Below are 21,862 nucleotides of genomic sequence, written 5' to 3' on the forward strand. Positions count from 1 at the left end.
CGAGCAATCAACCTTATACTCACATCTAAAATCTATCTCTTCAGACGATAAGATGAGGAAGCGTACAACAGAAAGTAGCTGTGAGATACGATTAATTGAGTCCAAGAAACAGAATCGAAGGATATTCAAAGTAGAAATTCAGCTTTGAAGTTAGGAAAATACCTTATGTATCGTTTGATTGAGCTCCTTTCTTTGCTGGTGTGCGCGTGTGCAAGTTCCTCTCGGTAGCAGGAAGTGTGGTTAAATGGAACAAAGAACGTTCACGGAAGTCTTTCACTTTCCGGTGGTCGATTTATCCAAGGTTGGCAGCAGAATGAGTGCAATGCACTAGACTCTGAGGTTTCTTTGTTGACTTCGCGGGTCAATCCTCCGCGTACCAACTGGAGCAATGTTGACTTTCCTTCGAAGTGGGAGAAACACAAAGCTGGCTTGATCTGCTTGCCCATGTCAGTCACACACACTGTCTCATAGAGAGTAGAACAGCTTGATCGATCCCCAGCTACTTACCCCAACTCTTCTCCCATGTCAGTTGTCAGTGTGTGCAGCACGTGTGTGAGAACACAATACAGGAGGCCACAAAGCTTTGATCAGAACCCAATGCATACCCAGTCCTGTCCCTTGATGACAGCACCAGCAGGAGGGACAAAATCCAGTCCTGGGATTCAACACGCGTAATCCTTCCTGGAGCCAGCGTCGAGAAGCGTACAAGTCCCAGAGACACTTTCAAGAAATTGTTGCTCAGTATCGAGGGGGCGGGGAAACACGCGAGGAAATAAAAGGTTGATAACGTCAAGGAATCTTTCCTTGACCTTCTCGTATCACGCTATGGCCTTGCCCAGTAACCCTGATCACGGCTCTTTTCTCTCGAGATCAGGTCCATCCTTGGTATTCGGTTTTTGTGTTCGTGGAATTCTTGCCCTAGAAGGGTTATTCCACACGAACAATCCTTCTCCTGAGCGTAGTTATTCTGGCCTGGTCGGGTGTGTTCGTCGTTCGCCTGCGGAGGGTCAGGTCGGGGGAAACGGGGAAGATCAACAAAGGTGGAGGGCCAGCATTCTTCGGAGGATTCCTCATTGCACAATTGGATGCTTCGTGGATCACCCACAGCTGTCCCAGTGCGCCGTTGAATCTGCGGCGTCTGGAATGTCGGTTCATCATAAGTTGATTGGACTCTCACGAGGGTGGAAAGAGAGGGGGAATGGGGAGAAGACCACTCCCAGCGCCATGTGGAAATTCAGAAAGACATTGCAGCAAAGAGCCCACCCAAGCCCTCATGCCTCGTTTTTGTCATATGCATTATGTCACCCCAGCCCTGGCGATATCTTTGCTCACATTCCTTCCCTCCAGCTGGGGGTGGCGATCTCGTGTGTTTAGACCAAGTCGAACTGAACGAGTCACTGATAACTACGTTACATTTGAATTATCAAGTACCTAATACAACATCACAGAGAAAAGGGTCCGGAGGGTCAGCTGGACGGAGGATCTGCGTTGATTTTCAACATCCTCAGGCTCAGGCTCAAGCTCATGATCCTCTAGACACTCATGGTGGCTGTCGCAGACTGTTTAGTCTGCAGATGAGCCCCAACCTTTGCTATGCACTCCAGGCTGATCACAGTGACCAATTCAAAAAGCTTTACAGTAAAGGATAAAAGTACATTATTTGCAATTCGATTCACAATACATAATCATAGCAACCAAGCTATACTTGTCAGCCACTAGTTGCTGGTATGCTTGTCTCATGGGAATATACTCAGGAACGATATAGCATGGTTCGCACCTCCTATGACACCAATGCATAGTCTTCCGCAAACACACGCTTACTGCCAGTACCTAGGCTCGTCAAACACATGATACCGATGGCCACGTACACCCTGCCCACGGAACAGGGCGGGGAATTGACGGCCCCTGGGGACCATCTCCTCGGGAATACGCAACTCGCTCTCAGGCTCAGGCTCACCAATCACAAATTTGCCGACCTGGCGCACGGATCTGTTAGCAGGGAACGAGTTACATTGACCAGTCAGGAGGTCTTACCTGGATTTCTGTGTCGGTGATAGAGTCTCGACTGACGCGGGCATAGCCTGTTCTCTTCAAATTTTTGTAGAGAATGTATTCGCACCATCTGTCCCAATCGGTAGGGTCAATGTCCTTCATGCCGCTTGTCTCGCTAACATATGTGTTATAGTTGCCCTCAAGCGGCTTCGTGACGAGATAACTCAACAGAACCATGGGACGGTCCGACGAGCCCATCAGGTTGGACAGATATTCGGACTGCAGGCGACGATCTTCGGGGTCTTCCTCCTGGCCCGAATGGAAGACAACGACATCGACCAACTCCCCATAGATATCGAGAGTAGCATGGATGGCAGGAGCAAGCTCACCAACAGGGGAGGGAAGGAGGTGGTGAGTAGAGTTGACAATCGGGAATTTAGATAGCAAGGCAGATCCCCACGTGTGTTTGTTGGGACCAGGTCCAAAATCAGCGTACATGCCTAGGTCATCTGCCAGGAACTGCGTGACATCACGGTTGCCCATAATGATACGTTGGTTGTCGGACTCCAGCAGCCCGATCACATCAAGCTCCAGCTCTTGGATCACATCACGCATGCGCCTCTCCGAAGCCCACATGTCATTGTCCAAGCCGAAGTGCACCGTCCAGATCCCCATGGTAGCAACCTTGTCTTCCTTGTGATAGGGAGTGTAGTCATTTGTGGGGAACCGAAGGTATGCAATCGAGATGGACAGAAGCTGGAGGGCCGCGAGCACATAGATGAAGTAGGAACGTTGTCTCTTGCCGTTGGGGCTGACGATCTTGCTCCGTGAGTTGTGTGTGCTAGAGACTGCAGCAGAAAAGACACCAGCACCAATACACAGCATAGTGGTGATCATGATCCAGTCAGTGTGTTCTCTAACAAGGTATCCACCAGGAACGAAGGCGTAGGCAACAACCCAGACATGGAACAGCACAAGAATCATATAAACAAAGAAACCAAGTCCAAAGGTAGCCGCCGGCGAGTGCCGAACAGCAGAAGAGATGAGGACCGGGGCTACTGCGAGCAAGTAGAAAGCAACGACAAGGGCACCGTAGAATCCAGTCCAGTGGCTGTAGCAAGTAAGGAATGCTGCGCCGAGAGAACCAAGTCCGTACGCCGTCCAGCTGCCAGCCGCGGCAGGATAGAAGAGACCATAGACAAGACCGGCGCCCATGGCAAAGATGGTGAGGGCACCGTGAGGAGCCGCGATAGGCCCGCGCACAGGATATCCCTCCCAGACCCAGGCAATCATGGTGCTAGAGTCCGAAAGAAGGTAATGCATGGCGAAGACCAACGCTCCGATGCCCAATCCAGCCGGAAGCCAGGAGCCTTTCTTGCCGCTGGATGGCAGGTAATCACCTCCACTTGTCGCAGGTCTTCTGTAGGATCGCAGAACAGCCAGAATGGCGAGTAGAAGTCCAACCTTGTTCCATCCACCATTCTCCGCATGCATAATCGGCCAGACCGGGTTGTTCGTGGTGCAAGCGAACTTGGCAACGCTCGACATGATCAGACCGGTGCCCCACGCAAAGACCCGCGACTCCAGCCTGGCCGTGTTTCCACGCTCAGCGTAGAGAGTGGCGGCCCATGTCATACAACTGCAGACAACGCTGAAAGAAGTCAAGAAGAGCCGGTTGGCAGGATCTTGGATCTTGTATGCCAGAAGTCCAGACAACGAAAGAAGATGGAAAAGACGAGGGTTCTTGACCACCGCGGATTTCAAAGCCGGAATAGCCAGAAGAATAGGTGATAGATATGAGACGATGGCAGCCTCGTATCCGGAGATACCCATATGCCAGAGAGGGAAGTCTAGTGCGATTAGCCATGCACGTTTCGGGGCCTTGTAACCGTCACTTACACCAGACGAGGACGGGCAGGGCAGTGCAAAGAGTCCAGAAGATGAACTACACGTCGTTAGCAAAGCTTCCGGAGCGAGACTCAACAGAAGAAATGTTTACCCCATTGTAAACTTCCGCAGCAGCATCAATGACCTCTGTCCAGAAGAAACCCTCGCCAAAGGTGTTGCCGACAGGCTTGCCCTTCCTAACTACGAGTCAACTGCAATGATCCTTGAAATTGTTGGAGAACAGGCTATACACACTCTTTTTCAAGAACGGAGTCCGCAGTGGTCTTCAACTGCCTAGATGTTTTCTCAAAGAGCTTAGATCACGTCTTTCAAGCGCACCACAACCGACTTCTTTTTTGGCAACTGTACATTTCTCTCTCCCCTCTCCCACGTGATTTATTTTGGAAGCCACTGTACATACCCTCTGCTGACCCCCTTGACATCCCTTACAACAATCTCGAATGCTTCGAAATCAAGCGCAGTGACCGCGTCGAATCCCACGTCGAACAGAATAAGCGACCACTCGAAGAAAGCGTATTTCGTATAGGCTTGGCGAGGTTAGGCACAAGCCGAGCAAGCTGCGGGTTCACTTGAGACTTACCTCCGGGGACCTTGTGCACTTTGTGTTGAATGAAGTAGTAGATCAATGGCACGAGGGTGCCAAAAAATAGACCGGCGAAGATCTTCCGATACTTGACAGCCTGGCGGTTGTTCGGGCTTAAAGCGAGGCAGCCGAGGGTCCAAGGCAGAGTCGCAACCAAGTATGAGATCATGAAGATGTCATGCCAGTCGTGATCATCAGTCGAGGTCACATATGTCCAACCTCCGCAAGTGAATGTCCGAAACAATCCGACACCAGCAACCAGCTTGGGGAGAGCGGAGTTCGGACGGGCCGTAAGGAGATACCATAGGAAGACAAGGGCGAATCTAGGTCCGGAAGTGATAGCAATGAATACTTGGAAGAAAGACCGCTCGGGGTATCGATCGCCAATAGTCGCTGAGACGGAAGGAAACCATTCATCGGGATAACCATAGTGTTCGTTCTGGACGATCTTGTGGAAATGCAAGGACATCCCCACCACCAGGGCACTGAAGAAGGCCGTGTAGGCGACGGCAGTGTGAGTCCATGAGATCCATTTTCCATTTATCTGTGTCGGGCTTTCGATTAGACGGCGAACTTTCTTGAATTGAGATAGACACTAACAGCCACGACGGCATCCCCATCTTTATATCTGGGTGCCATGATAGGGCAGGAGACACCGGGCTCGAGCTCCGGTGGTTAATGGAGCAATTAGGGCAGAATTGAAGAAGTTTCGGAATAAAGTAATATAACGAGTGGCGGAAGAATTTTAAAAGAGAAGAAGAAAGAAAGAAAGAAAAGAGAGAGACTGATTCGGCCGGGGGATGGAACGACAAGTCAATGTCCAAGAGAAACAAACCCCCCTGAGGTGAGATGGGATGGATGGATTGAATGGGATGACCCTCGGTCGGATTGGAGGCTCGGCACCCACGCGGGCGCGCAAATGATACTAGTGCCAAATAGGCAGGCGGCCAGGGACCATGATAGTCGGAGATCTCGTGCGGGATGCCGACCACTTTTTTTTTGCCATATTATTCTGACAGGACTCAGGACTTGCGATCTGCTCTTGAACCCTCCGAACAGGGCTTTAAGCCATCGCAATCATGTCCAACGCTACTGACAAAGCGCGCTTTTATCTGGAGAAGTCGGTACCAGAGCTTAAAGAGTACGAGAGGAAGAAGATCTTTTCCAAGGTACTATTTCATCCAGCCCTCAGCCATTCGGTCGTGGCCGCAAAAAACTGATGCAAATCGTTGATCGGATTGTAGGAAGAAATCTCGGCAATTGTCAAGAAGAGATCAGATTTCGAGCATAAGCTCAATGCCCGCGGTGCCCTCCCGTCCGATTTTGTACGATATGCCCAATATGAAATGAACTTGGATAGTTTGCGACGGAAGAGAGTGAAGCGCCTAGGTATCAAGATGCCCGGCCATACCGGGCAGAGGAGGATTTTCTTCATCCTTGACCGTGCAACACGGAAATTCCACGGTGATATCGGCTTGTGGGCTCAGTACATTGAATATACCAGACAGCAAAAGTCCTATAAGAAGCTTTCAAATATCCTCACAGATGCCTTGCGACTGCATCCTACTAATGTCGATCTGTGGATCTATGCCGCACAATACAATGTGGAAGATCACGCCGATATGACCCAGTCTCGAAGCTTCATGCAGCGCGGGCTGAGGTTTTGCAAAAGCTCGAAGAAATTGTGGCTCGCTTATGCAAGACTCGAGATGTTCTACATTGCCAAACTTGTTGCTCGACAGCGGATTCTAGGACTCGACAAGCCCACCAAGGCCCGAAAGGAAGAGGAGCCTCTGGATGACATGGATGCAGACATGATCAGGCTGCCCACAATCACTGGAGAAGATATCAATCCTAGCGCTGAGGATGAGAATGAAGTGGATGAAGCGGCGCTTGAAGCCCTTAATTCGACACCCGCCCTGAGCGGCGCCATCCCTATCGCCATTTTTGAAACAGCCATGAAGAATTTCAACGACGATGACAGGTTTGGCCATGATTTCTATGATATGGCGGCCGAATATCACGATCTGCCATGTCTGCGCAAGATTCTGCAGCATGTGGTTGATTCCATGCAGAAAGCGAAGCCCGACAGTCACCATACACACATATGTTATATCAAGCTCCCCACAGCAGGAGTCCAAGTCACTTCGCCCGAGTTCCCACGTGCTTTTGGCGCATCTTTTGGCCGTCTTGCGGCTCATCGCAACAACCCCTCCGTGGCCAAGGAGGTCATCAGCTGGTTGCAACCACTCGAGAAGACCGAAGGCCTGGATCCTTCACTGCAAAAAGCCATTTCTGCCACTGTCCGCAATGCAGAGCGCGTTGTCCAGGGATTTTAGATTTTATGCATCATTAGTCAAGTTATATGCAGGCGTTTAACGGGATCTACCATTTTCAGACTGCGTTAGCAAGCAGCAGGAGGGGTCATGAAAAAGTTAGCATTATATTAGTCGTCTTTACTGCCTCGTCTGCTACTTTTCTTGCTGCTGAGGAATTTCTTCGATTTGATACGAGCCTCGTTTGCGGCCTTTTGCCTGTTTAGTGTTAGCTGAGAGTTGTGTCTTGTCTCGTGAATACCAAGCAGTTATCAGGCCTGCATACAGTTTTTGAACTCGGTCTTTTTGTTCTTGCGACGTTTCTCCAGGGATAGCATCCATTGCTGTTCTCTTGATAAGCTGGTGAAGCTTGTCGTAACACGACTCCACATTTTCATTCCGCTTGCGAGATTCGTCTGACTGGATAACCAGACTGCGAGTCCTTGGTGCAATATAGTGGGTAGCTTGCAGCGGGGAATGCAAGATCCGGGGCACCAGTGGCAGTAAAGAATCAAGCGACACCCTTAAGGTAGCCTTCGAGCTGACCCTGTTCATCTCCAATAGAGGCACATGCGTTAGTCGGATGGTACTTCATATCTTATTCGTAGTTAACACCGGGATGAACCGGCTTTCAAGGCGGGAACAGACTTGTTCACGTTTTGACCCCCCGGGCCACCCGAACGACTGAAGGAGACTTCACTGATGTCACGCGGGATGGTTTTGGAGCTGAAGCTAGCTAGCCATTGACGCGCGGCGCTCAGGTCATCTTCCGATACCTGGTGTTCATCTCTGATAGCGGCGGACCGTCTGGACGCAAAGGGTCTTTTTGCGACGGTGGGGCTGGCAATATGAGAAAGGAGAGGACCGCGGCGAACAGGACAAAGAAGACTACGGGAAGAATTATGAAGGAGCGCGGTAGCCATGGCAGAAAGTGACGGGTTCATTCTCTGATTCGTTCTACTGCGTGCTTGTCAAAAGAAAACCCGAAATGCTGCAGTGTGTGGTGCAGATGCACGTAATTGGAAGTTAGGGAGGGGTGAGGGGACATTGAATTAAGGATGAGATGCTAACCAGTAACAAGCACGAGGAGGATCTTCCAGAACGTAGTCTAGCTGTAGCGACTCTAGCGAGGTAGCTGTACGGATCGAGCATAAGGGCCCGTTCCTTAGTGGTAAGAATGGTAACTTGTGAGTTCCATTTAAGGTCGGCTCGGTCGGGCAGAGAAGTTACTGCTTGGTTCCTGCCAGTCATTCCCGCCAGTGTCCTTCTCTTCTTCAACCTCACATCGTTGTTACGCAAGACTATCTGATTTATGAGGTAAGGTACGAAGTACAATTATCTCTAGCAAGCCACAATTGTGGACTATTACCAACTTCTACTACTACAATACGAAAAACCAGGTAGTCACTTGACATGTCCAGCTGTTGTAAGCTTAACCCAACCCAGACATAAACACGGAAGCGGCCCATCGGAGCCATGAATCTGGACTCGGTGGCAGACCGATATGGAGTCGACTTAGCGTTTATTCTTAGATGGTGGGAGGGAATTGCAGCAGTCGCAGCAGTTCCAGCAGTTCCAGCAGTTCCAGCAGAAGAAAATCTAGGCGCGCCTTGACCCGCCGCTAATGACAATGCTAGCCAATGCTAGCCAATGCTAGCCATTCATACTGCGAGATCAAGCTGACTGGCGCAAACTTTGACCATTCTCCCGTAATGATGACTTAGCCTGTGTCCTGACCTCACTCACTCACTACTCACTCACTACTCACTCACATCTTCAGTTCCCTCAGACTCACAGTACACACACTTACTGGGCCGACGTCTCCTCCTTCCCTTTTCCTCTTTCCTCCCCGATACTACACGACGTACTAGGTACTGGGTACGTTACTCGAGGAGTTTGCTCCGGCAGGTTCAAGACAATTTCCTACCTAGAATACTGCTACTGCTTCGTACCACTTCGTACCTACTTCCTAACTTACTTCCTTCGGGATTATCTCCAAGCTCCAAGCTCATTACCCCGTACACCTTCCAGCATCACTGTTACTTATTCTTGAGTGCTTGGGTATGGTTGAACAAACCTGTTCGCCCTCACTTTGTCAATCCCTGTTACTTGTTCTATTACTAGAATCCTCTTATTCTACGCAGACCTTGTGTTGGTAGTGGTGGTGGTTGTGGTGGTGGTGTTTCTTTCCCTCCCATCTCTTCCTGCCACCACCCTCTTTCCCCTCTCCCTCCCTCCCTCCCTCCCCCTTCCTCTCCCTCCCTCTCTCACTCCCACTCTACCTCTGCTCCGATTCCGCTCAACTGTATTTGTACTGTACTTTCTTGCTTTTTTACCCTTTGATCATTATTACTTGGGAATTCACCCGACCTTGACATTTTCGATCCTCTCCTTCTTTCCCTCTTTCCTCTCCCTCTTCCTCTACACATACACACACGCCCTTTCCTATTTCTTCGCCTCCGTCCGTTCGTCTTTTGCCATCGCATCGTCTCCTTTACCGCCCCGGCTCCAACGGCCCGGTTCTTTTTTCAAGATAGCCCCACCTTAGCTTGGACGATTTTCCAAAATCCCTATCTCTCCTGTGGTCCTTCTGGTCCTTCTGGTCCTTCTCTGCGTGTCTTTTTTTTTGTAGATGACTCGACCTCTCGACCTTGGTCTACATGACGCCCAATTCCCCAGATGAAGCTCTCCACTTCCGAGGCAAGACCTTGACTCCCGAAAGCCCTCGTCCGCTGCACGTCGCGGAGCCGGCCAAAATCCCGGTGCTCCAAAATCAAATGGATCCTGTCTTCAACGACACTTCGACTTATGAGAGGTCCTCCGAATATCTTCACGGACTCAACTCCCAGGCGCATCAGAATGGATCAAATCCCTATGCATCCCAAGGCCCCTATGTTGGGTTGGAAGCAATGAGGGGAAATGCGACCGGCTCCGCGCAACAAGCCCCGGAGCAACAGCCGCCGCCGCCTTATACACATCATACACATCATCAGCATCATCAGCATCATCAGCATCACACACAAGGTAGCTTCCAATTTGGCTCTTTCATACTGGATGAGGGTTCGGTGAACAACCGAAACAACCACACAATGCCTGCTGTGGCTACTATCTCCCAGGCGTCTCTGCCGTCAGATCGATCTGCACCCTCGAATCCGTACACTTCTACGATCCTAGGAACAACAGCCACAAACTCTTCTCTAACCACATTGCTTCCATCAGATGCCGCTGCCATCATAGCTCACCCTATGCCCGATGTCCCTCCCTCTTCTTCCCATGCCGCCCAAAATTACCCCAGTGCGAGTGAGGTAAATCCTGCTATTGCCAGCTGGACGACCTCGTTTCCCCCGTCCGATCGCCTAGTCTCCCAGAACAAACCCGCTGATAGCAACGGTGAGGATGGTGTCGATTTCCAAAACCTCCTCGATAATCTCCCCCCCTCCTCTACTGCTTTCTCTGCCCCTACCGTTGCAGAAACCGCCCCATCTACGGCCGATGCATCTGCGCTCTCCCAAGCCGGAACGGACGACCTGGGACTTCCCCCGCGCCCGCCTCCCCAAGACAAACCCTCTATCCATCCCAACTACAATGCTAGTGATGACATCCGTTCCTACCACCAGCTCCCCCCTAGTTCCTCCGCCGCACAGCCCTCCTCCCCCTCCTATCCCGCCCAACAAAGTAATAATTACCAGTCTAACCTGGGAGTATCGCCATTGGCAGCTGCTGGCGCCCCGGGCACCTCTGCGGGAGTCAGCGCGCTGCCCCCTCCCCCTGTGGCGAGCTTCCAGCATACAGAGCCTCAAGAGTCTGCTGCTGTTGGCGCCACTGCTGCCACTGCTCCCACTGCTGCCGCTACTACCACCACCGCCGCTCCGGTCTCAGCCACTAAGAACGGTCGTGCGGAACGGCTAAGTACTCGGCAGTCCAAAAGCAACGCCGATGAAGATACTCCTTGGGGTCCTGAAGTACAAAAGAAATATGACGAGTTTCTTCACGATGAGAGGATATATGTCACAGAAGGCCTTTGGGATCGTTTCCCGCCTGGCTCTAGATTATTTGTTGGTGAGTTGTACTCCTCCGCACGGCCCAAATGTATTCGTTTTCCATCCGGCTAATTTGTCCCGTTCGACTATGTGTGCAGGCAATTTGCCTACAGAACGCGTCACGAAACGGGATCTGTTCCATATCTTTCACAAGTTCGGCAAGCTCGCTCAGATTTCGATCAAGCAGGCATATGGATTCATTCAGTTCCTAGACTCCTCTGCTTGCAAGAATGCATTGGATTCGGAGCAGGGAGCCGTGGTCAGAGGACGGAAAGTCCGTAAGTATAGCTCATAGACTTCTCACAGACGAATTGGAGGCTAATGTTGATCCCCTTCTAGATCTTGAAATCTCGAAGCCGCAGAGAAACACAAGGCCAGGAACTGCTTCCGGGGAACAGCCCCGTGCGCCCCCTTCGAGACGGTCAAGGTCCCCCGAATACAGTCGAGGCGGTTCGTCCGGTACCCGCAACGCGCGAGTTCCGGGTGAGCGTTATGACCGACCATATGATTCCGGTAGAGTGCCTTTCAGCGACTTCAGGGACGAACCGACCCATCGGCGACGCGATGACTACCGTCCTCCTCGGTCACCTTCACCTCGTGCTTTTCGCGGCAGGGATGGGTACAGGTCCCGGGATCGGACCCCTGAGCGTTATGACCGACGTGAGCGGCGGCGTTCCCGATCTCCATATGCCAGGGATAGAAGGTACCGCAGCCCCAGTCCGCGGGCACGTGGAGCGTATGAATCAGAGACAGACATACCGGTTCCCCGACGAGCTCCAAGGGATGTCCCAGAAGTGCAGCTCCTAGTTCTTGAGGAAGTTGATCGGTAAGTCAAACTTGTCCTGCCTTTGTGCATGTCTCCTAGTAGAACGGCTCTGCTAACGCCAAAGTCCAGAAACTTCTTGTTCCACGTTGAGAACTCGTTCCGCAACCGGGGGCTTCGGGTCGATATTCTAGTACTTGGACCAAGGATCCCGCTCAGCGCTGCGGTTCAACGCCAGATCCAGGAGGGTGTCCTTGCTATAGTTAGACTATCACGACCAAGCCAGTTCTCAAGAAAGATCCCGCTGCAGGTGTTTGATCGAAGTGGGGGTCCGGACAATGTTCGGTCAAACGGTATGTCGTGCCGGTTGTCTTTCTCACGAGGAACTTGTGTGTCATCTAACATGACGTCAGAATACCCCGATGTCGAACCTAGCATCGCCGCTGAGATCGTGTTCCATGCACAATCCGTGCAACGTGGCGGGACCCATCCATTCACACCAAACCCGGCGTTTGGTGTTCCTCTCCCTGCTCCGGCTGCATCGGTGCCTCAGGCCCCTTTGCCTAGTGTACCAACTCAGCCAAATATCGCGAATCTGATTACATCTCTCGATGGACCTACTCTTCAATCGCTTTTGGGAGTGCTCCAACAGCAACAGCAGCGACCGTCAACTGCCCCCGGCGCGCAGCAGCCGTTTCCCCATGCTGCTTCTGCCCCTGCTGCCGCCACTCCGCATACTACCGCGGATCTTGCTAGTCTTCTGAATGCCGCTACCCGACAGCCCATCGCGGCAAATCCGCAGCAGCCGCTAGCCCCGCAGCCCTTTCCTTTACAGACACCCAACGCTCCAGTGGTCTCGGATCCTAACTTGATCTCATTACTTGCTAAAGGTCTGGGAGGTCAACAGTCGCAGAACCAGGCTGCTGTTGGCCACCAAGTACAGAACATCATGCATCAACTGGGTAAATGGAAGCAGTGATGCATGCTTTCTCTTCGACTACCTTCCTCACCTCGCTTATTTGTTTTTTTTTTTTTTTTTCTTTTCTTCTTTCTATTCTCTCTGACCTGCGGTCTTTGGCGACGTCTCAGGAAGTCGGGCGTTGATTGATTGATCTGTCGAGAATCGGATATGGAATTTTACTTGTGGATATATTATCATGGCTCGGTTGTTGGGATTTCTCTTTCTTTCGCATCAGTCGAATCAGCGAGCAACTGTTACAGGAGTGCAATGGTTGAATTTCTTTTTTCCAGAAAATTGGTCAGGCATTGGGGAGAGCGTGGTGTATTACAAAAGGTCATCTGTATCTATTTCTTATTATGATCTCGTACACCATACTGAGCGTCTCTTATCCAATCTCGCTAGAGGAATGCAAGCACACGGTAATGCTAATGAATTGGTGTCCCTGGAAGCAAAGTGGAGAGCATGTAAATATTGTGACAGAAAGTAAGGAATTAGCCGAAAGCCTCATTTGGAAGTCATTATACATCGGTGGGCGGAAAGTCGATATAGTACAGTTTGAGATCTTCTCGGGCTGATAGCACCGTTCTATCACCCGATACGTTTTTCCTTGGGGGGATTGTCACTAAGATGACCCCATTCTACCGCGCAGTCCAACCCTGTGATTTCAGATCCTCAACCTTAGCTGCGTCTTCCTTCTTGATACGCTCGATTGTCTTGTCCCGATTGTATTCCATGACGCGCTTTTCCTTGAAGTATTTAACCTGTTCGACATCCCAGTCAGTCTTGATTTGGTCCTGCAGAGCCAGGGTGACCGATCGGTTTGAACCAGGGAAGAAGAGGATGGAGTCCGTGATGGTGTGGGAGGGTTTAGGCGCAACGCACCCAAGCTCTCGAGCAAGCAGTCTCAAACTGTGCAAGTTCCTTTCCACATTTCCGCTGCGCTTCCTTGTCATTCTTCACAGCATCCAAGATATCGTTCCTATCCAGACATGAGAAGAACAGGTCGCGACCTTCGTAGCACCGTTGCCGGGAGGATCGATCGGGGGCTATGCGGCCGCCGTCGGAGGCGGCGTTGGAGGAGGAATCGGAAGACCAGGGAAGCCAGCCCATTGCGCAGTATTTTGATAGTGAGAGGTGGAAATTCGAGAGGAAGCTTCTAGGAAGCTGGAACTGAGATGTGATGACCGTGCGAAATGCAGAATTGGAGACGCCTTGAGCAAGTTCGTATGGGGCGGCGGCGCCGTGTAGGATATTCGCACTGCCCGCTCCGCTCCGCAATGACGGCCGGGTCATGTGGCGCTAGCCTATCCCGTCCACCACCTTTCATCCTCACAAACAAACCTCCCATTTTCCAGCCACCTGGCGACATTTCCTCTAGACTTTGTTGTCGCCATACGAGCTGCTGCAGGGCGCAAACTCTACTACTCGCTTTCCCTTCGATATAACCTGTATATAAGGCAGGTGGGCAATCTTCCACGACGGGCGAAACCCACGGCACATTCACAAGTCCCGGCGGACAGCACACCGAACCGCATTGAGCCTCTCACCAGTCTTTCGCGCAAACACTCGGTGCAGGGAGACTCGACGGAACATTTCCTTTACAGCAAGCTCCATAAGAACATCTGCAATTCATGCCCCCGCGCCGACGTCCGCCTCCTGCGGGGGCTCGGACTGACCTCCCACCTTTGAAGATCGTGCGAAAGATCGCCCTCCTTCAAAGTGCCTACTACGTATCTGCGACAGCTCTGATACTATTTACCACGATTGTCTACGGTACTCCGTTTTCGTTCGACCTCGTTCTGAACTGGAATGCCTTGAGAGGAGATACCACTGTAGGGTGGATGCTAGGGTTGGTATGGATGTTGAACAGTGGGATAGGGTAAGCCCGGGACCCCCCATCCATCCCCATTGCTTCTGGGTAGAGATTATGGGAGTTGCTAACGGTTGCTCGCTCACGCTCAGGGTGATCTATCTTCTACTTCTCGTGTCGCGCTCGAAACTCATCCCCGACTTTGCGCTCACGATACACTTCTTGCACCTAATCATCACCGTCTTCTACACTCGCTCCGTGCCCTCGAACTGGCTCTGGTGGGGCCTACAATGCGCCAGTGCCGCCCTCATGACGTTTTTGGGGATCTGGGCGTGTCGGTGGCGGGAACTGCAACCGATCAGCTTCGGGGGCATGTCCGGCAGTAACAACACGGGGCGTGCGGCGGGAGGCTCGTCTCAGCCTCAGGCCGATGGTGCTGGCGAGTCCTTCTCCCTGTCGCGGGGTCGTGGACGGGGCCGCAACCTTCCAGACGGGGGAGATGAATATGAGATGAGCCTGTTGAAGGGCACGGGTGATCAGGCTGTGTAGCCTCGAGACGATCCGGTTGCCTTTCCATGCTTTTCTGATGAGTGTGGGGAGAGAGGTGCATATGATTGTCAATGTAACATTGAGCGATTTTCCCGGCACAGTTGTCCTTTCTTCTTTTCTTCATGTATACCCTGGCTGGCTGGTACCTGTATAGATGGCGTTGCTGTGGTGGTATTTTTTTTCTCTCGTTTTATTTTTCCTTCTCTCTGTGTTATATATGTTTACTTCTTCATGACCTGGAGCCCTCAGTCTGGTTACAGTTTATAGCATATTTGCGGGTAATATGGTTTATATACTCTTATTACCCAGAGATACGGGTCGGGAAATGCTAGAAAGTTGCCCAGTATGCCCAGTATAAAGAGGCACGGATGAATACTTATCATGGAGCGGGTGGTCGAATTTACCTCAGCTCTCTTATCGTCACGTTGTCTAGCTGGGGGGTTCAATTAGGCAAGTATTAAGTTCAACGCTGCCAACCAAAAGAGTAAGTGATTTGTTCGTGGAAGGCGCATCGGCGAGACGAGCCTATCTGAAGTGCCGGAGATAAGCTGATAACCCGATCTCATCCAGCGGGGCCGAAGTCACTTGCCTACTTGACGATATGGAGTAAGTCCAAGTCAAAAGGTAATAAAACCATCATATACCCCTCGTTCAGGCCTGACAATTGTCATACTCTTCCTCATAGCTCATCCCTACTTCCTAATTCCCACAATTTGACCCAGAATGTCCACGACAATCACTCAAGCCCCGCCGGCGGAACAACGCACGCTCCCCGTTGTTGCCGGCCCCGCCGCCATCAATCACAACAACTTCCACCCCGGCGATGCCGCTAGCGATAAGGCCTTCCAGGCCCTGGCGCGGGGCACGCGTAGTGGCACCCTCAAGCTGCGAGGGATCCCCACGTTCACCGATGTCTATGCCCAGCGGCAGTGGATGAAGGAGCACATGGCCGCTGCCTTTCGATACTTTGGCAAGAAGGGCTACGGCGATGGAGTGTCGGGCCATATCTCTATGCGAGGTGTCTTTCCCTTTCCCCCTTTGCCCGTATATAAAAGCTTTTCTGAAAGCTGAATCCATCGTGCGACCTCATAAACCTAACCACTCATATCGAATACTTAGATCCCATCCTAAAGGACCACTTCTGGATGAACCCCTTCGCCAAACACTTCTCGTCCATCAAGGCTTCGGATCTGGTGTTGGTGGACGCGGACGGCTATGTCACCGAGGGCGGCGCCCAGCTGCCCATCAACGAGGCCGGGTTCATGATTCACTCAGAGATCCACAAGGCGCGGCCGGACGTGATCGCCGCGGCGCATACGCATTCCGTGTATGGGAAGACGTGGAGTGCGTTCGGGAAGCCGGTGGAGATGTTGACGCAGGGTTCGTTTCTTTCTTGCTTGCTTTCTTGTCTTTGCTCTTGGTGACTCAATGCTAATGATGAGAACTACACAAATCAGATGCATGCAACTTCTACGGCCGACTCTCTGTATACGATGATCATGGCGGCATTGCCCTTGCCCAGGACGAGGGACGGCAGATTGCTGAGGCGCTGGGGAAGGAGAATTTGGCGTGTATTTTGCAGAATCACGGGTGCGTCGCTCTCTCTTTCTCTCTGAGAGCATCTGTACCGACCGTTACGCAAACCGGTGAGGGCCTCGACCAGAAGCCAGGCTAACATGTCAGCATCTAGTCTTCTGACCGTGGGTCGGACTGTCGATGAGGCGGCTTTCCTCTTTTCGAGCTTGGACAATGCCTGTTACTCGCAGCTGTTGGCGGATGCGGCTGCTGCGAACGGGATCCAAAAGAAGATCATCTCCGATGAGGTGGCGAAGTATACGGCTGATGCTGTGCAGGGCGCGGTGAGAATTTCCTCTACGTCACTCCTCTGTCAAGAAAATGCCGCTGATTGTGATTTGATGTATAGCACAACTTCTACACGGAGTTCCAGCCAGAGTTTGAGCTGATTGTTGAGGAGACCAATGGGAGAGTTCTACAGTAGGGGTGCTGCTCTCGTGGGGGGTGTCTGCCTGGTGCAGTGGTAACCGAGTATATACGTCGAGTATGTTGCGATTTCAGGAATCTGAAGAGGGATCAAATTCATTGTCGGAGTTACGAAGCCATTTGGAGTTCTTGATTGGTGGTAGGAAGTCTACTTTTGTCAGAGGCAAGAACAGTACTCACATCTATGCTGAAAAGCCAAAAAGGACTGCTCACATGAGGTTGCAGAAGAGTTGGTGTAGTAGTGTGCTTATCTATCTCTATCTGCGGAGTGTGCGGGGCAGGCGGTACTCCCCACTACCCAGCCATAGGGATGCATGCGAACAGATGCAAAAAGTAATGACAAGAGTGGGATTCGAACCCACGCCATCAAACGATGATCAGGAAGCTGTGAAGCTGTTGTGTTAAGGTAACCTTAACCTGACGCCTTAGACCAACTCGGCCATCTTGCCTTGATTGATGTTAGGGCTTTGCATAATTTGTACATCACCCTCTTTAGCAGCAAGTGCTGTTGTAAGCGAGGCGGGATATAGGAGCTTCTGATAATTGGCTCTAGTCTTGAACAAGCATGGCCAGTTAGAGGTTTAGCTACCGTCAACTTCCTAGTAGATGCGTCTGGTGTAGTTGACAACATTCTACGTATATAAGAATCAATTCTTGCCCTTTCAATCGACCGGGTTGCAATATTGGTTTCTTGGTGTGTTCTGAATGCTTCAGCATATATATCTGATTGATCTGGATGGGAGATGGGATACGAAACAGGCCCACTGAAAAGAGTAAACACAACAGATTTTAAGAACAAGATAGACAAACAGACACCTAACAGAGATACCAATCTCGTGCATAGGACACACAATCGCCAAGCAGCTGGACGGCCAGCAATAGACGCAACCAAGCCGCTGCAAATATAGTAGCACCGAACAGAACCATGCAGATAAGCAAGCATAAGAATCAACATGTGCCGGGAGGTGCGGGATATAATTGGAGTTAGAAGGATTCGAACAGCATGACACCATATCCTGCTTAGCTCCGTCTCGCTTGCCCGCATATATAAAGCCCGTGTCCTGCAACCCCGGTTAGTACAGGACACCAAAAGATAAGACCCCCCCCTAATCCCCCCACACAAGTTGGCTTACAATGGGGTTCGACCTGAAAATTCGCCTTCGCAGCTACTTCGACAAGTACGGCCCACTGATCAGTGCCTTCAAGTGTAAGGTCCAGTCCCATTTTCTAATTCATAGGATCAAAAAGTATACTGACAACCGTCCAGCCATATGGACGGTCTACAGATCCACCGACCATGAGCCGGGGACCTCAGTCCAGCGCCGCGCGTTCGCGCAGTGGTTCACGGAAGTTGGTACGTCAAGGCCGTGATTCAGGTCCCCCCAATGGCACGGGGGCATACAACTAACAGAAGACAAAAACAGCACCGCACTTCATCGCCTTCGAGGACACAACCTCCCTGCCCGCGCTCGCGGCCGCCGCCCACGGGACCGTCCTCGAGCTCGGCCCCGGATCAGGCAACCAGCTGCACCGGTACAAGACCGACCAGATCACCGCCATCTACGGCGTGGAGCCCAACGCGGCGTTCCGCGATGCGCTGATCACCCGGATCGAGGCGCTGCAGCTGGACACCCTATATGTGCCAGTGTTCTGCGATGTTATGGACGGCGCGGCCCTCGAGAGGCACGGGCTTGTCGCGGAGAGCGTCGACTGCGTGACTAGCTTCGGGGTGCTGTGCTCCGTCGAGCACCCGGAGGAGGTGGTCGCCCAGCTCTGGCGGTTGCTGAAGCCCGGCGGCGAGTTGGTCGTCTGGGAGCACGGGGCGAGTGAGGATTGGGTTACCTGGGTCGTGCAGAGTACGTTTCCCCTGTGTGATTACGTATAGAGTATTGTGGGAGGCAGGAAAGAGCTGACATGGAGAATATAGAGGTCTGGAATCTGGTGTGGCCCGTGGCGTTGGATGGGTGTCGTTTGGATCGCCCGATAGCCGATATCCTGTTCAAGTCGGCGGATTGGGAGGTTGTGAAGCTGCGGTCGGAGGGGGAGAAGTGGAGTATGATGCCTCGGGTCTCGGGAATCTTGAGGAAGGTGCAGCGTGGGTGAAATTGCTCTCGATGGTTGAGGGGCTCGCTGTCAGCGGTTCTAGGCATGGGAGCTTATTTTGTCTCTCTGTAGTCGTGACTACTGCTCAGGAGACGGCGAGGAGGAGATCTGGCAAAGACAACCAACGAAGTACTTCGAGCTCAGAAAGTACTATCGGCATTATTGTCGAGCCAATAGGCTATGCAAGGGTGAATTGGTTTTAGATTCCAGAGTAAAACGGTAGAGTAGTTCGATTAGTTGTTGATATTGAAACCGAATGTTATGAACACGCAATGAACTCATGCGTAGGTCTCACACGCCGAGATTGCTGTCATCCCGTCTCTAGATATGAAGCTCCCCGTATAGTCAGTCCTGCATAGTAGTCCACAGACTAGGGGCCATTACAGTTGCCTAATGTATGGTGCTTAGCTCAATGCTTGGAAGTGTATGCTGACAGACCATGACTGAGCGGATGTATCGATAGATAATATCCCGCTCTATAAGAGGTAATGTAGTTATAGTACGGAGTGATGAAATACTCGCCGGAGAAACTCCCCATGTTCTTTGGTCGATCAAAGCTGCCCTTCGAAATGCACCTTTGAGCTGGCCGATGTATACATCTTCATGGATGCATAGAAGTGGTTTTATGCTGGCTGACTAATCCACCAAGCGAGTTCTGGTCAACTCCATCCATCCTCCATCCCGGCCGACACATGGCATGAATACAGCATCCATCCAAGTCTCCTCTGGTTGCTGGTTCGATCACCCCCCCCTCGCAATTGAGCTGATGATGACTGTTACTGAGACCATCACATGGAAGAGTTGACTACGTCTAGCTTTGTTTACCCCATGCTCTACCGAGTTCCCAGGAAGCCCGTGCCGTGAATCTGTGTTCCTTCTGCTTTGTTTGATACGGTGATACCCAAGCTTCTTTTGAGTTTCGTTCCTCCACTCTAGTCCATTTTCTTTCTTCTGATACCCCTTCCATTCTTGAGCTCTCTATTCTCTTATTGAGCACCGGCCCCGTGGAAGAGAGAGTGAGTCAAAGCGACACCCACTATGGCGGATGCGGAACCATCGTACATAGATTATGAGGCCTTTCTAGACCCGGACTTTTCACCCGCCTCGTTCGCCAACTCCCTTGTTGTAGCCACCAACAATGCGACAGACACACCGCTGGATCTGTCTACCCCGCTTTCGCGGGTACTCTTCGATCTCCAAGAGATCGACACCCACATCCATGCGCTGACCACCAAATCAGCCCTCCCCTTGCTGACGCACACACGCGACCAGACCGATGCAGCCAGTCACATCCTCAAGGAGGCCGAGGACCAGATCGCCTCCGTCACGCAGGGGTATGAGCGCCTCGAGAAGGAGGTCTTCAGCAAGTGGGAGGCTGCAGACGAGGCTCGAGTGGCGGCCGAGAAGTCCCTGGCCACCGTGCGACTCGCACGAGCCGTGGCGCGCTGCCTGTCTCTCGGCAGACAGCTGGAAAGCCAGCTGGCAGAGATTGGTGGCATTGAAGGGACGACGTCACCCGTCACCGGCCGGGACGATTACCGCACGCTGGAGCGCGCCGCCTCCACCATTGTCAGTTTACGGCGTATGCTCTCCGAGACCGGCCAGGGCGAGGAAGGCTACGGGCTTGACCGAGTCAAGGTCGTCCGGACACTGCGAGCAGAGCTCGTCCTGCCGGCCGAGAACATGGTCAAGGCACGGGCACAGCAGGCCATTACGCGATTCTCCATGTCGAACATCTCCGGCGGCGCGAGCTCCCAGACGCAGTCGGGCTACAGGCAGGCGCGCGATGCCAGGGCCCGTCTGGTGTCAGCCGTCAACATCCTGTATCTACTGTCGCCGGTGCCCAAGACGTTGAACACCGCGGCGGACTTCGTCCCCGAGCTTCTCCTCTCTACCCTGCAGGGGTACATGCATACGGCCATCTCCACCTCCGTGAGCAACCTCACGCGGTCACTGTCGATGCTACCGACCCTCGAGCGGACGCTTGCCGACCTGTCCGCGCGATGCCAGGATATCTTCGCTCTGGAGGCCGTGCTCAACCATCTTCGCCCACCGCCACATCCACTCTTCCCTTCTGCCCAGCCGGTGGCTACCCTTACCAACCGCGGCGGAGCTCAGAGTGAAGCACAGCCCCAGTCCAGCAGCAATAAGAACAACCTGCTTCAGCCGCTGCTCACTTCTCTCGACACATCTTCCCTCCCCTCATATTTCTGGCGATCCCTGGCGTCGTACCTCACGGCACGGGTACAGGAGATCGTCAACCGTGGGGGCGTGTCGGCGCGGACCTTGCGCTCCAATCGCGATCGCATCAAGAAGGAAGTCAAGGAATGTGTTCTGCGGGGCTCCCAGCTGCCCACTTCTGTGTTGGGGACCGAAAAGCGACTAGGTGGCGAGCCGGCGACGGGGAAGAATTGGGAACGGGAGGCAGCGGTTATGGTCAGTTCGATTGCCAGTGTCTTGGATAAATGAAGCAAGATAGACGGTGTAGGACGAAGGTCTTCATTTCTCTGTTATCCATATATTGAAATAGAAACCGGCGGACAATAGCATCTTGTGGAAATTGGTAACCGCCGGAAAGAACAACGTTATGTACATTTGAAACTATGTATTATACAACCATTTAATCCAAGGAATGAATCATGCCCGCTGTACCGAGTTTGTGGTGTACACACCACCACATCAAGCAAGAAAAAAAACAAGAGCAAGCAAACGCACAAAGCATGTGAAAATACGCAGGGATCATCTCCAGCTCAGGTACAACGCATCGAGTTTCAATCCAGACCCCACCCGCCCTGTTCGGTGCATATCAGCTGACGGCTTCTTCATTTGAAGTATGC

The 21,862-nt window shown here is 52.1% G+C and overlaps 9 protein-coding genes and 1 non-coding gene across 10 annotated transcripts; 6 read left to right on the top strand and 4 right to left on the bottom strand.

Moving 5' to 3' along the window:
- Positions 1 to 1,433: 1,433 nt before the first annotated feature.
- Positions 1,434 to 5,282, bottom strand: BO82DRAFT_384651 (putative integral plasma membrane protein). The gene is made up of 8 exons (XM_025638120.1): positions 5,084 to 5,282; positions 4,481 to 5,027; positions 4,301 to 4,427; positions 4,135 to 4,173; positions 3,992 to 4,076; positions 3,892 to 3,937; positions 2,035 to 3,842; positions 1,434 to 1,976 (listed from the first exon to the last, which is right to left on the bottom strand). The coding sequence occupies exons 1-8, from the start codon at positions 5,120 to 5,122 to the stop codon at positions 1,818 to 1,820; spliced, it is 2,850 nt and encodes a 949-aa protein (XP_025490205.1). The 5' UTR covers positions 5,123 to 5,282; the 3' UTR covers positions 1,434 to 1,817.
- A 219-nt stretch (positions 5,283 to 5,501) lies between these two features.
- Positions 5,502 to 7,106, top strand: BO82DRAFT_313660 (snoRNA-binding rRNA-processing protein UTP6). The gene is made up of 2 exons (XM_025632488.1): positions 5,502 to 5,652; positions 5,728 to 7,106. Exons 1-2 carry the CDS (start codon positions 5,563 to 5,565, stop codon positions 6,820 to 6,822), a joined length of 1,185 nt encoding a protein of 394 aa, XP_025490206.1. The 5' UTR covers positions 5,502 to 5,562; the 3' UTR covers positions 6,823 to 7,106.
- On the bottom strand, positions 6,930 to 7,637 carry BO82DRAFT_248506 (peptidyl-tRNA hydrolase domain protein; the record flags this gene model as incomplete). Its single annotated transcript, XM_025630852.1, has 3 exons — positions 6,930 to 7,017; positions 7,085 to 7,345; positions 7,447 to 7,637. Coding segments are annotated over 3 exons (540 nt in total), but the record flags the coding sequence as incomplete, so codon positions are not given.
- A 1,821-nt stretch (positions 7,638 to 9,458) lies between these two features.
- On the top strand, positions 9,459 to 12,580 carry BO82DRAFT_287307 (putative RNA-binding protein (Nab3); the record flags this gene model as incomplete). The annotated part of the gene is made up of 5 exons (XM_025631576.1): positions 9,459 to 10,857; positions 10,937 to 11,116; positions 11,178 to 11,664; positions 11,734 to 11,954; positions 12,015 to 12,580. 5 exons carry the CDS (start codon positions 9,459 to 9,461, stop codon positions 12,578 to 12,580), a joined length of 2,853 nt encoding a protein of 950 aa, XP_025490208.1.
- Positions 12,581 to 13,200: 620 nt separating this feature from the next.
- BO82DRAFT_287273 (cytochrome c oxidase subunit 6B family protein) lies at positions 13,201 to 13,672 on the bottom strand (the record flags this gene model as incomplete). Its single annotated transcript, XM_025631574.1, has 2 exons — positions 13,201 to 13,323; positions 13,445 to 13,672. 2 exons carry the CDS (start codon positions 13,670 to 13,672, stop codon positions 13,201 to 13,203), a joined length of 351 nt encoding a protein of 116 aa, XP_025490209.1.
- Positions 13,673 to 13,925: 253 nt separating this feature from the next.
- BO82DRAFT_313670 (protein SYS1) lies at positions 13,926 to 15,262 on the top strand. The gene is made up of 2 exons (XM_025632489.1): positions 13,926 to 14,441; positions 14,525 to 15,262. The coding sequence occupies exons 1-2, from the start codon at positions 14,194 to 14,196 to the stop codon at positions 14,919 to 14,921; spliced, it is 645 nt and encodes a 214-aa protein (XP_025490210.1). The 5' UTR covers positions 13,926 to 14,193; the 3' UTR covers positions 14,922 to 15,262.
- A 382-nt stretch (positions 15,263 to 15,644) lies between these two features.
- On the top strand, positions 15,645 to 17,312 carry BO82DRAFT_313673 (class II aldolase/adducin domain protein; the record flags this gene model as incomplete). The annotated part of the gene is made up of 5 exons (XM_025632490.1): positions 15,645 to 15,939; positions 16,041 to 16,301; positions 16,379 to 16,511; positions 16,612 to 16,780; positions 16,846 to 17,312. 5 exons carry the CDS (start codon positions 15,645 to 15,647, stop codon positions 16,918 to 16,920), a joined length of 933 nt encoding a protein of 310 aa, XP_025490211.1. The 3' UTR covers positions 16,921 to 17,312.
- BO82DRAFT_t223 lies at positions 17,260 to 17,371 on the bottom strand. The gene has a single exon. It is a non-coding gene; the product is annotated as a tRNA-Leu (tRNA).
- Positions 17,372 to 18,031: 660 nt separating this feature from the next.
- BO82DRAFT_355810 (class I SAM-dependent methyltransferase) lies at positions 18,032 to 19,253 on the top strand. Its single transcript, XM_025635552.1, has 4 exons — positions 18,032 to 18,129; positions 18,190 to 18,276; positions 18,347 to 18,778; positions 18,850 to 19,253. The coding sequence occupies exons 1-4, from the start codon at positions 18,057 to 18,059 to the stop codon at positions 19,023 to 19,025; spliced, it is 768 nt and encodes a 255-aa protein (XP_025490212.1). The 5' UTR covers positions 18,032 to 18,056; the 3' UTR covers positions 19,026 to 19,253.
- A 507-nt stretch (positions 19,254 to 19,760) lies between these two features.
- BO82DRAFT_355811 (Golgi transport complex subunit COG5) lies at positions 19,761 to 21,649 on the top strand. Its single transcript, XM_025635553.1, has one exon. The coding sequence runs from the start codon at positions 20,064 to 20,066 to the stop codon at positions 21,492 to 21,494; it is 1,431 nt and encodes a 476-aa protein (XP_025490213.1). The 5' UTR covers positions 19,761 to 20,063; the 3' UTR covers positions 21,495 to 21,649.
- The last annotated feature ends 213 nt before the right edge of the window (positions 21,650 to 21,862 follow it).

Source organism: Aspergillus uvarum, assembly GCF_003184745.1.
Source record: "Aspergillus uvarum CBS 121591 unplaced genomic scaffold BO82scaffold_40, whole genome shotgun sequence".
In the NCBI taxonomy this organism is placed as follows: domain Eukaryota; kingdom Fungi; phylum Ascomycota; class Eurotiomycetes; order Eurotiales; family Aspergillaceae; genus Aspergillus; species Aspergillus uvarum.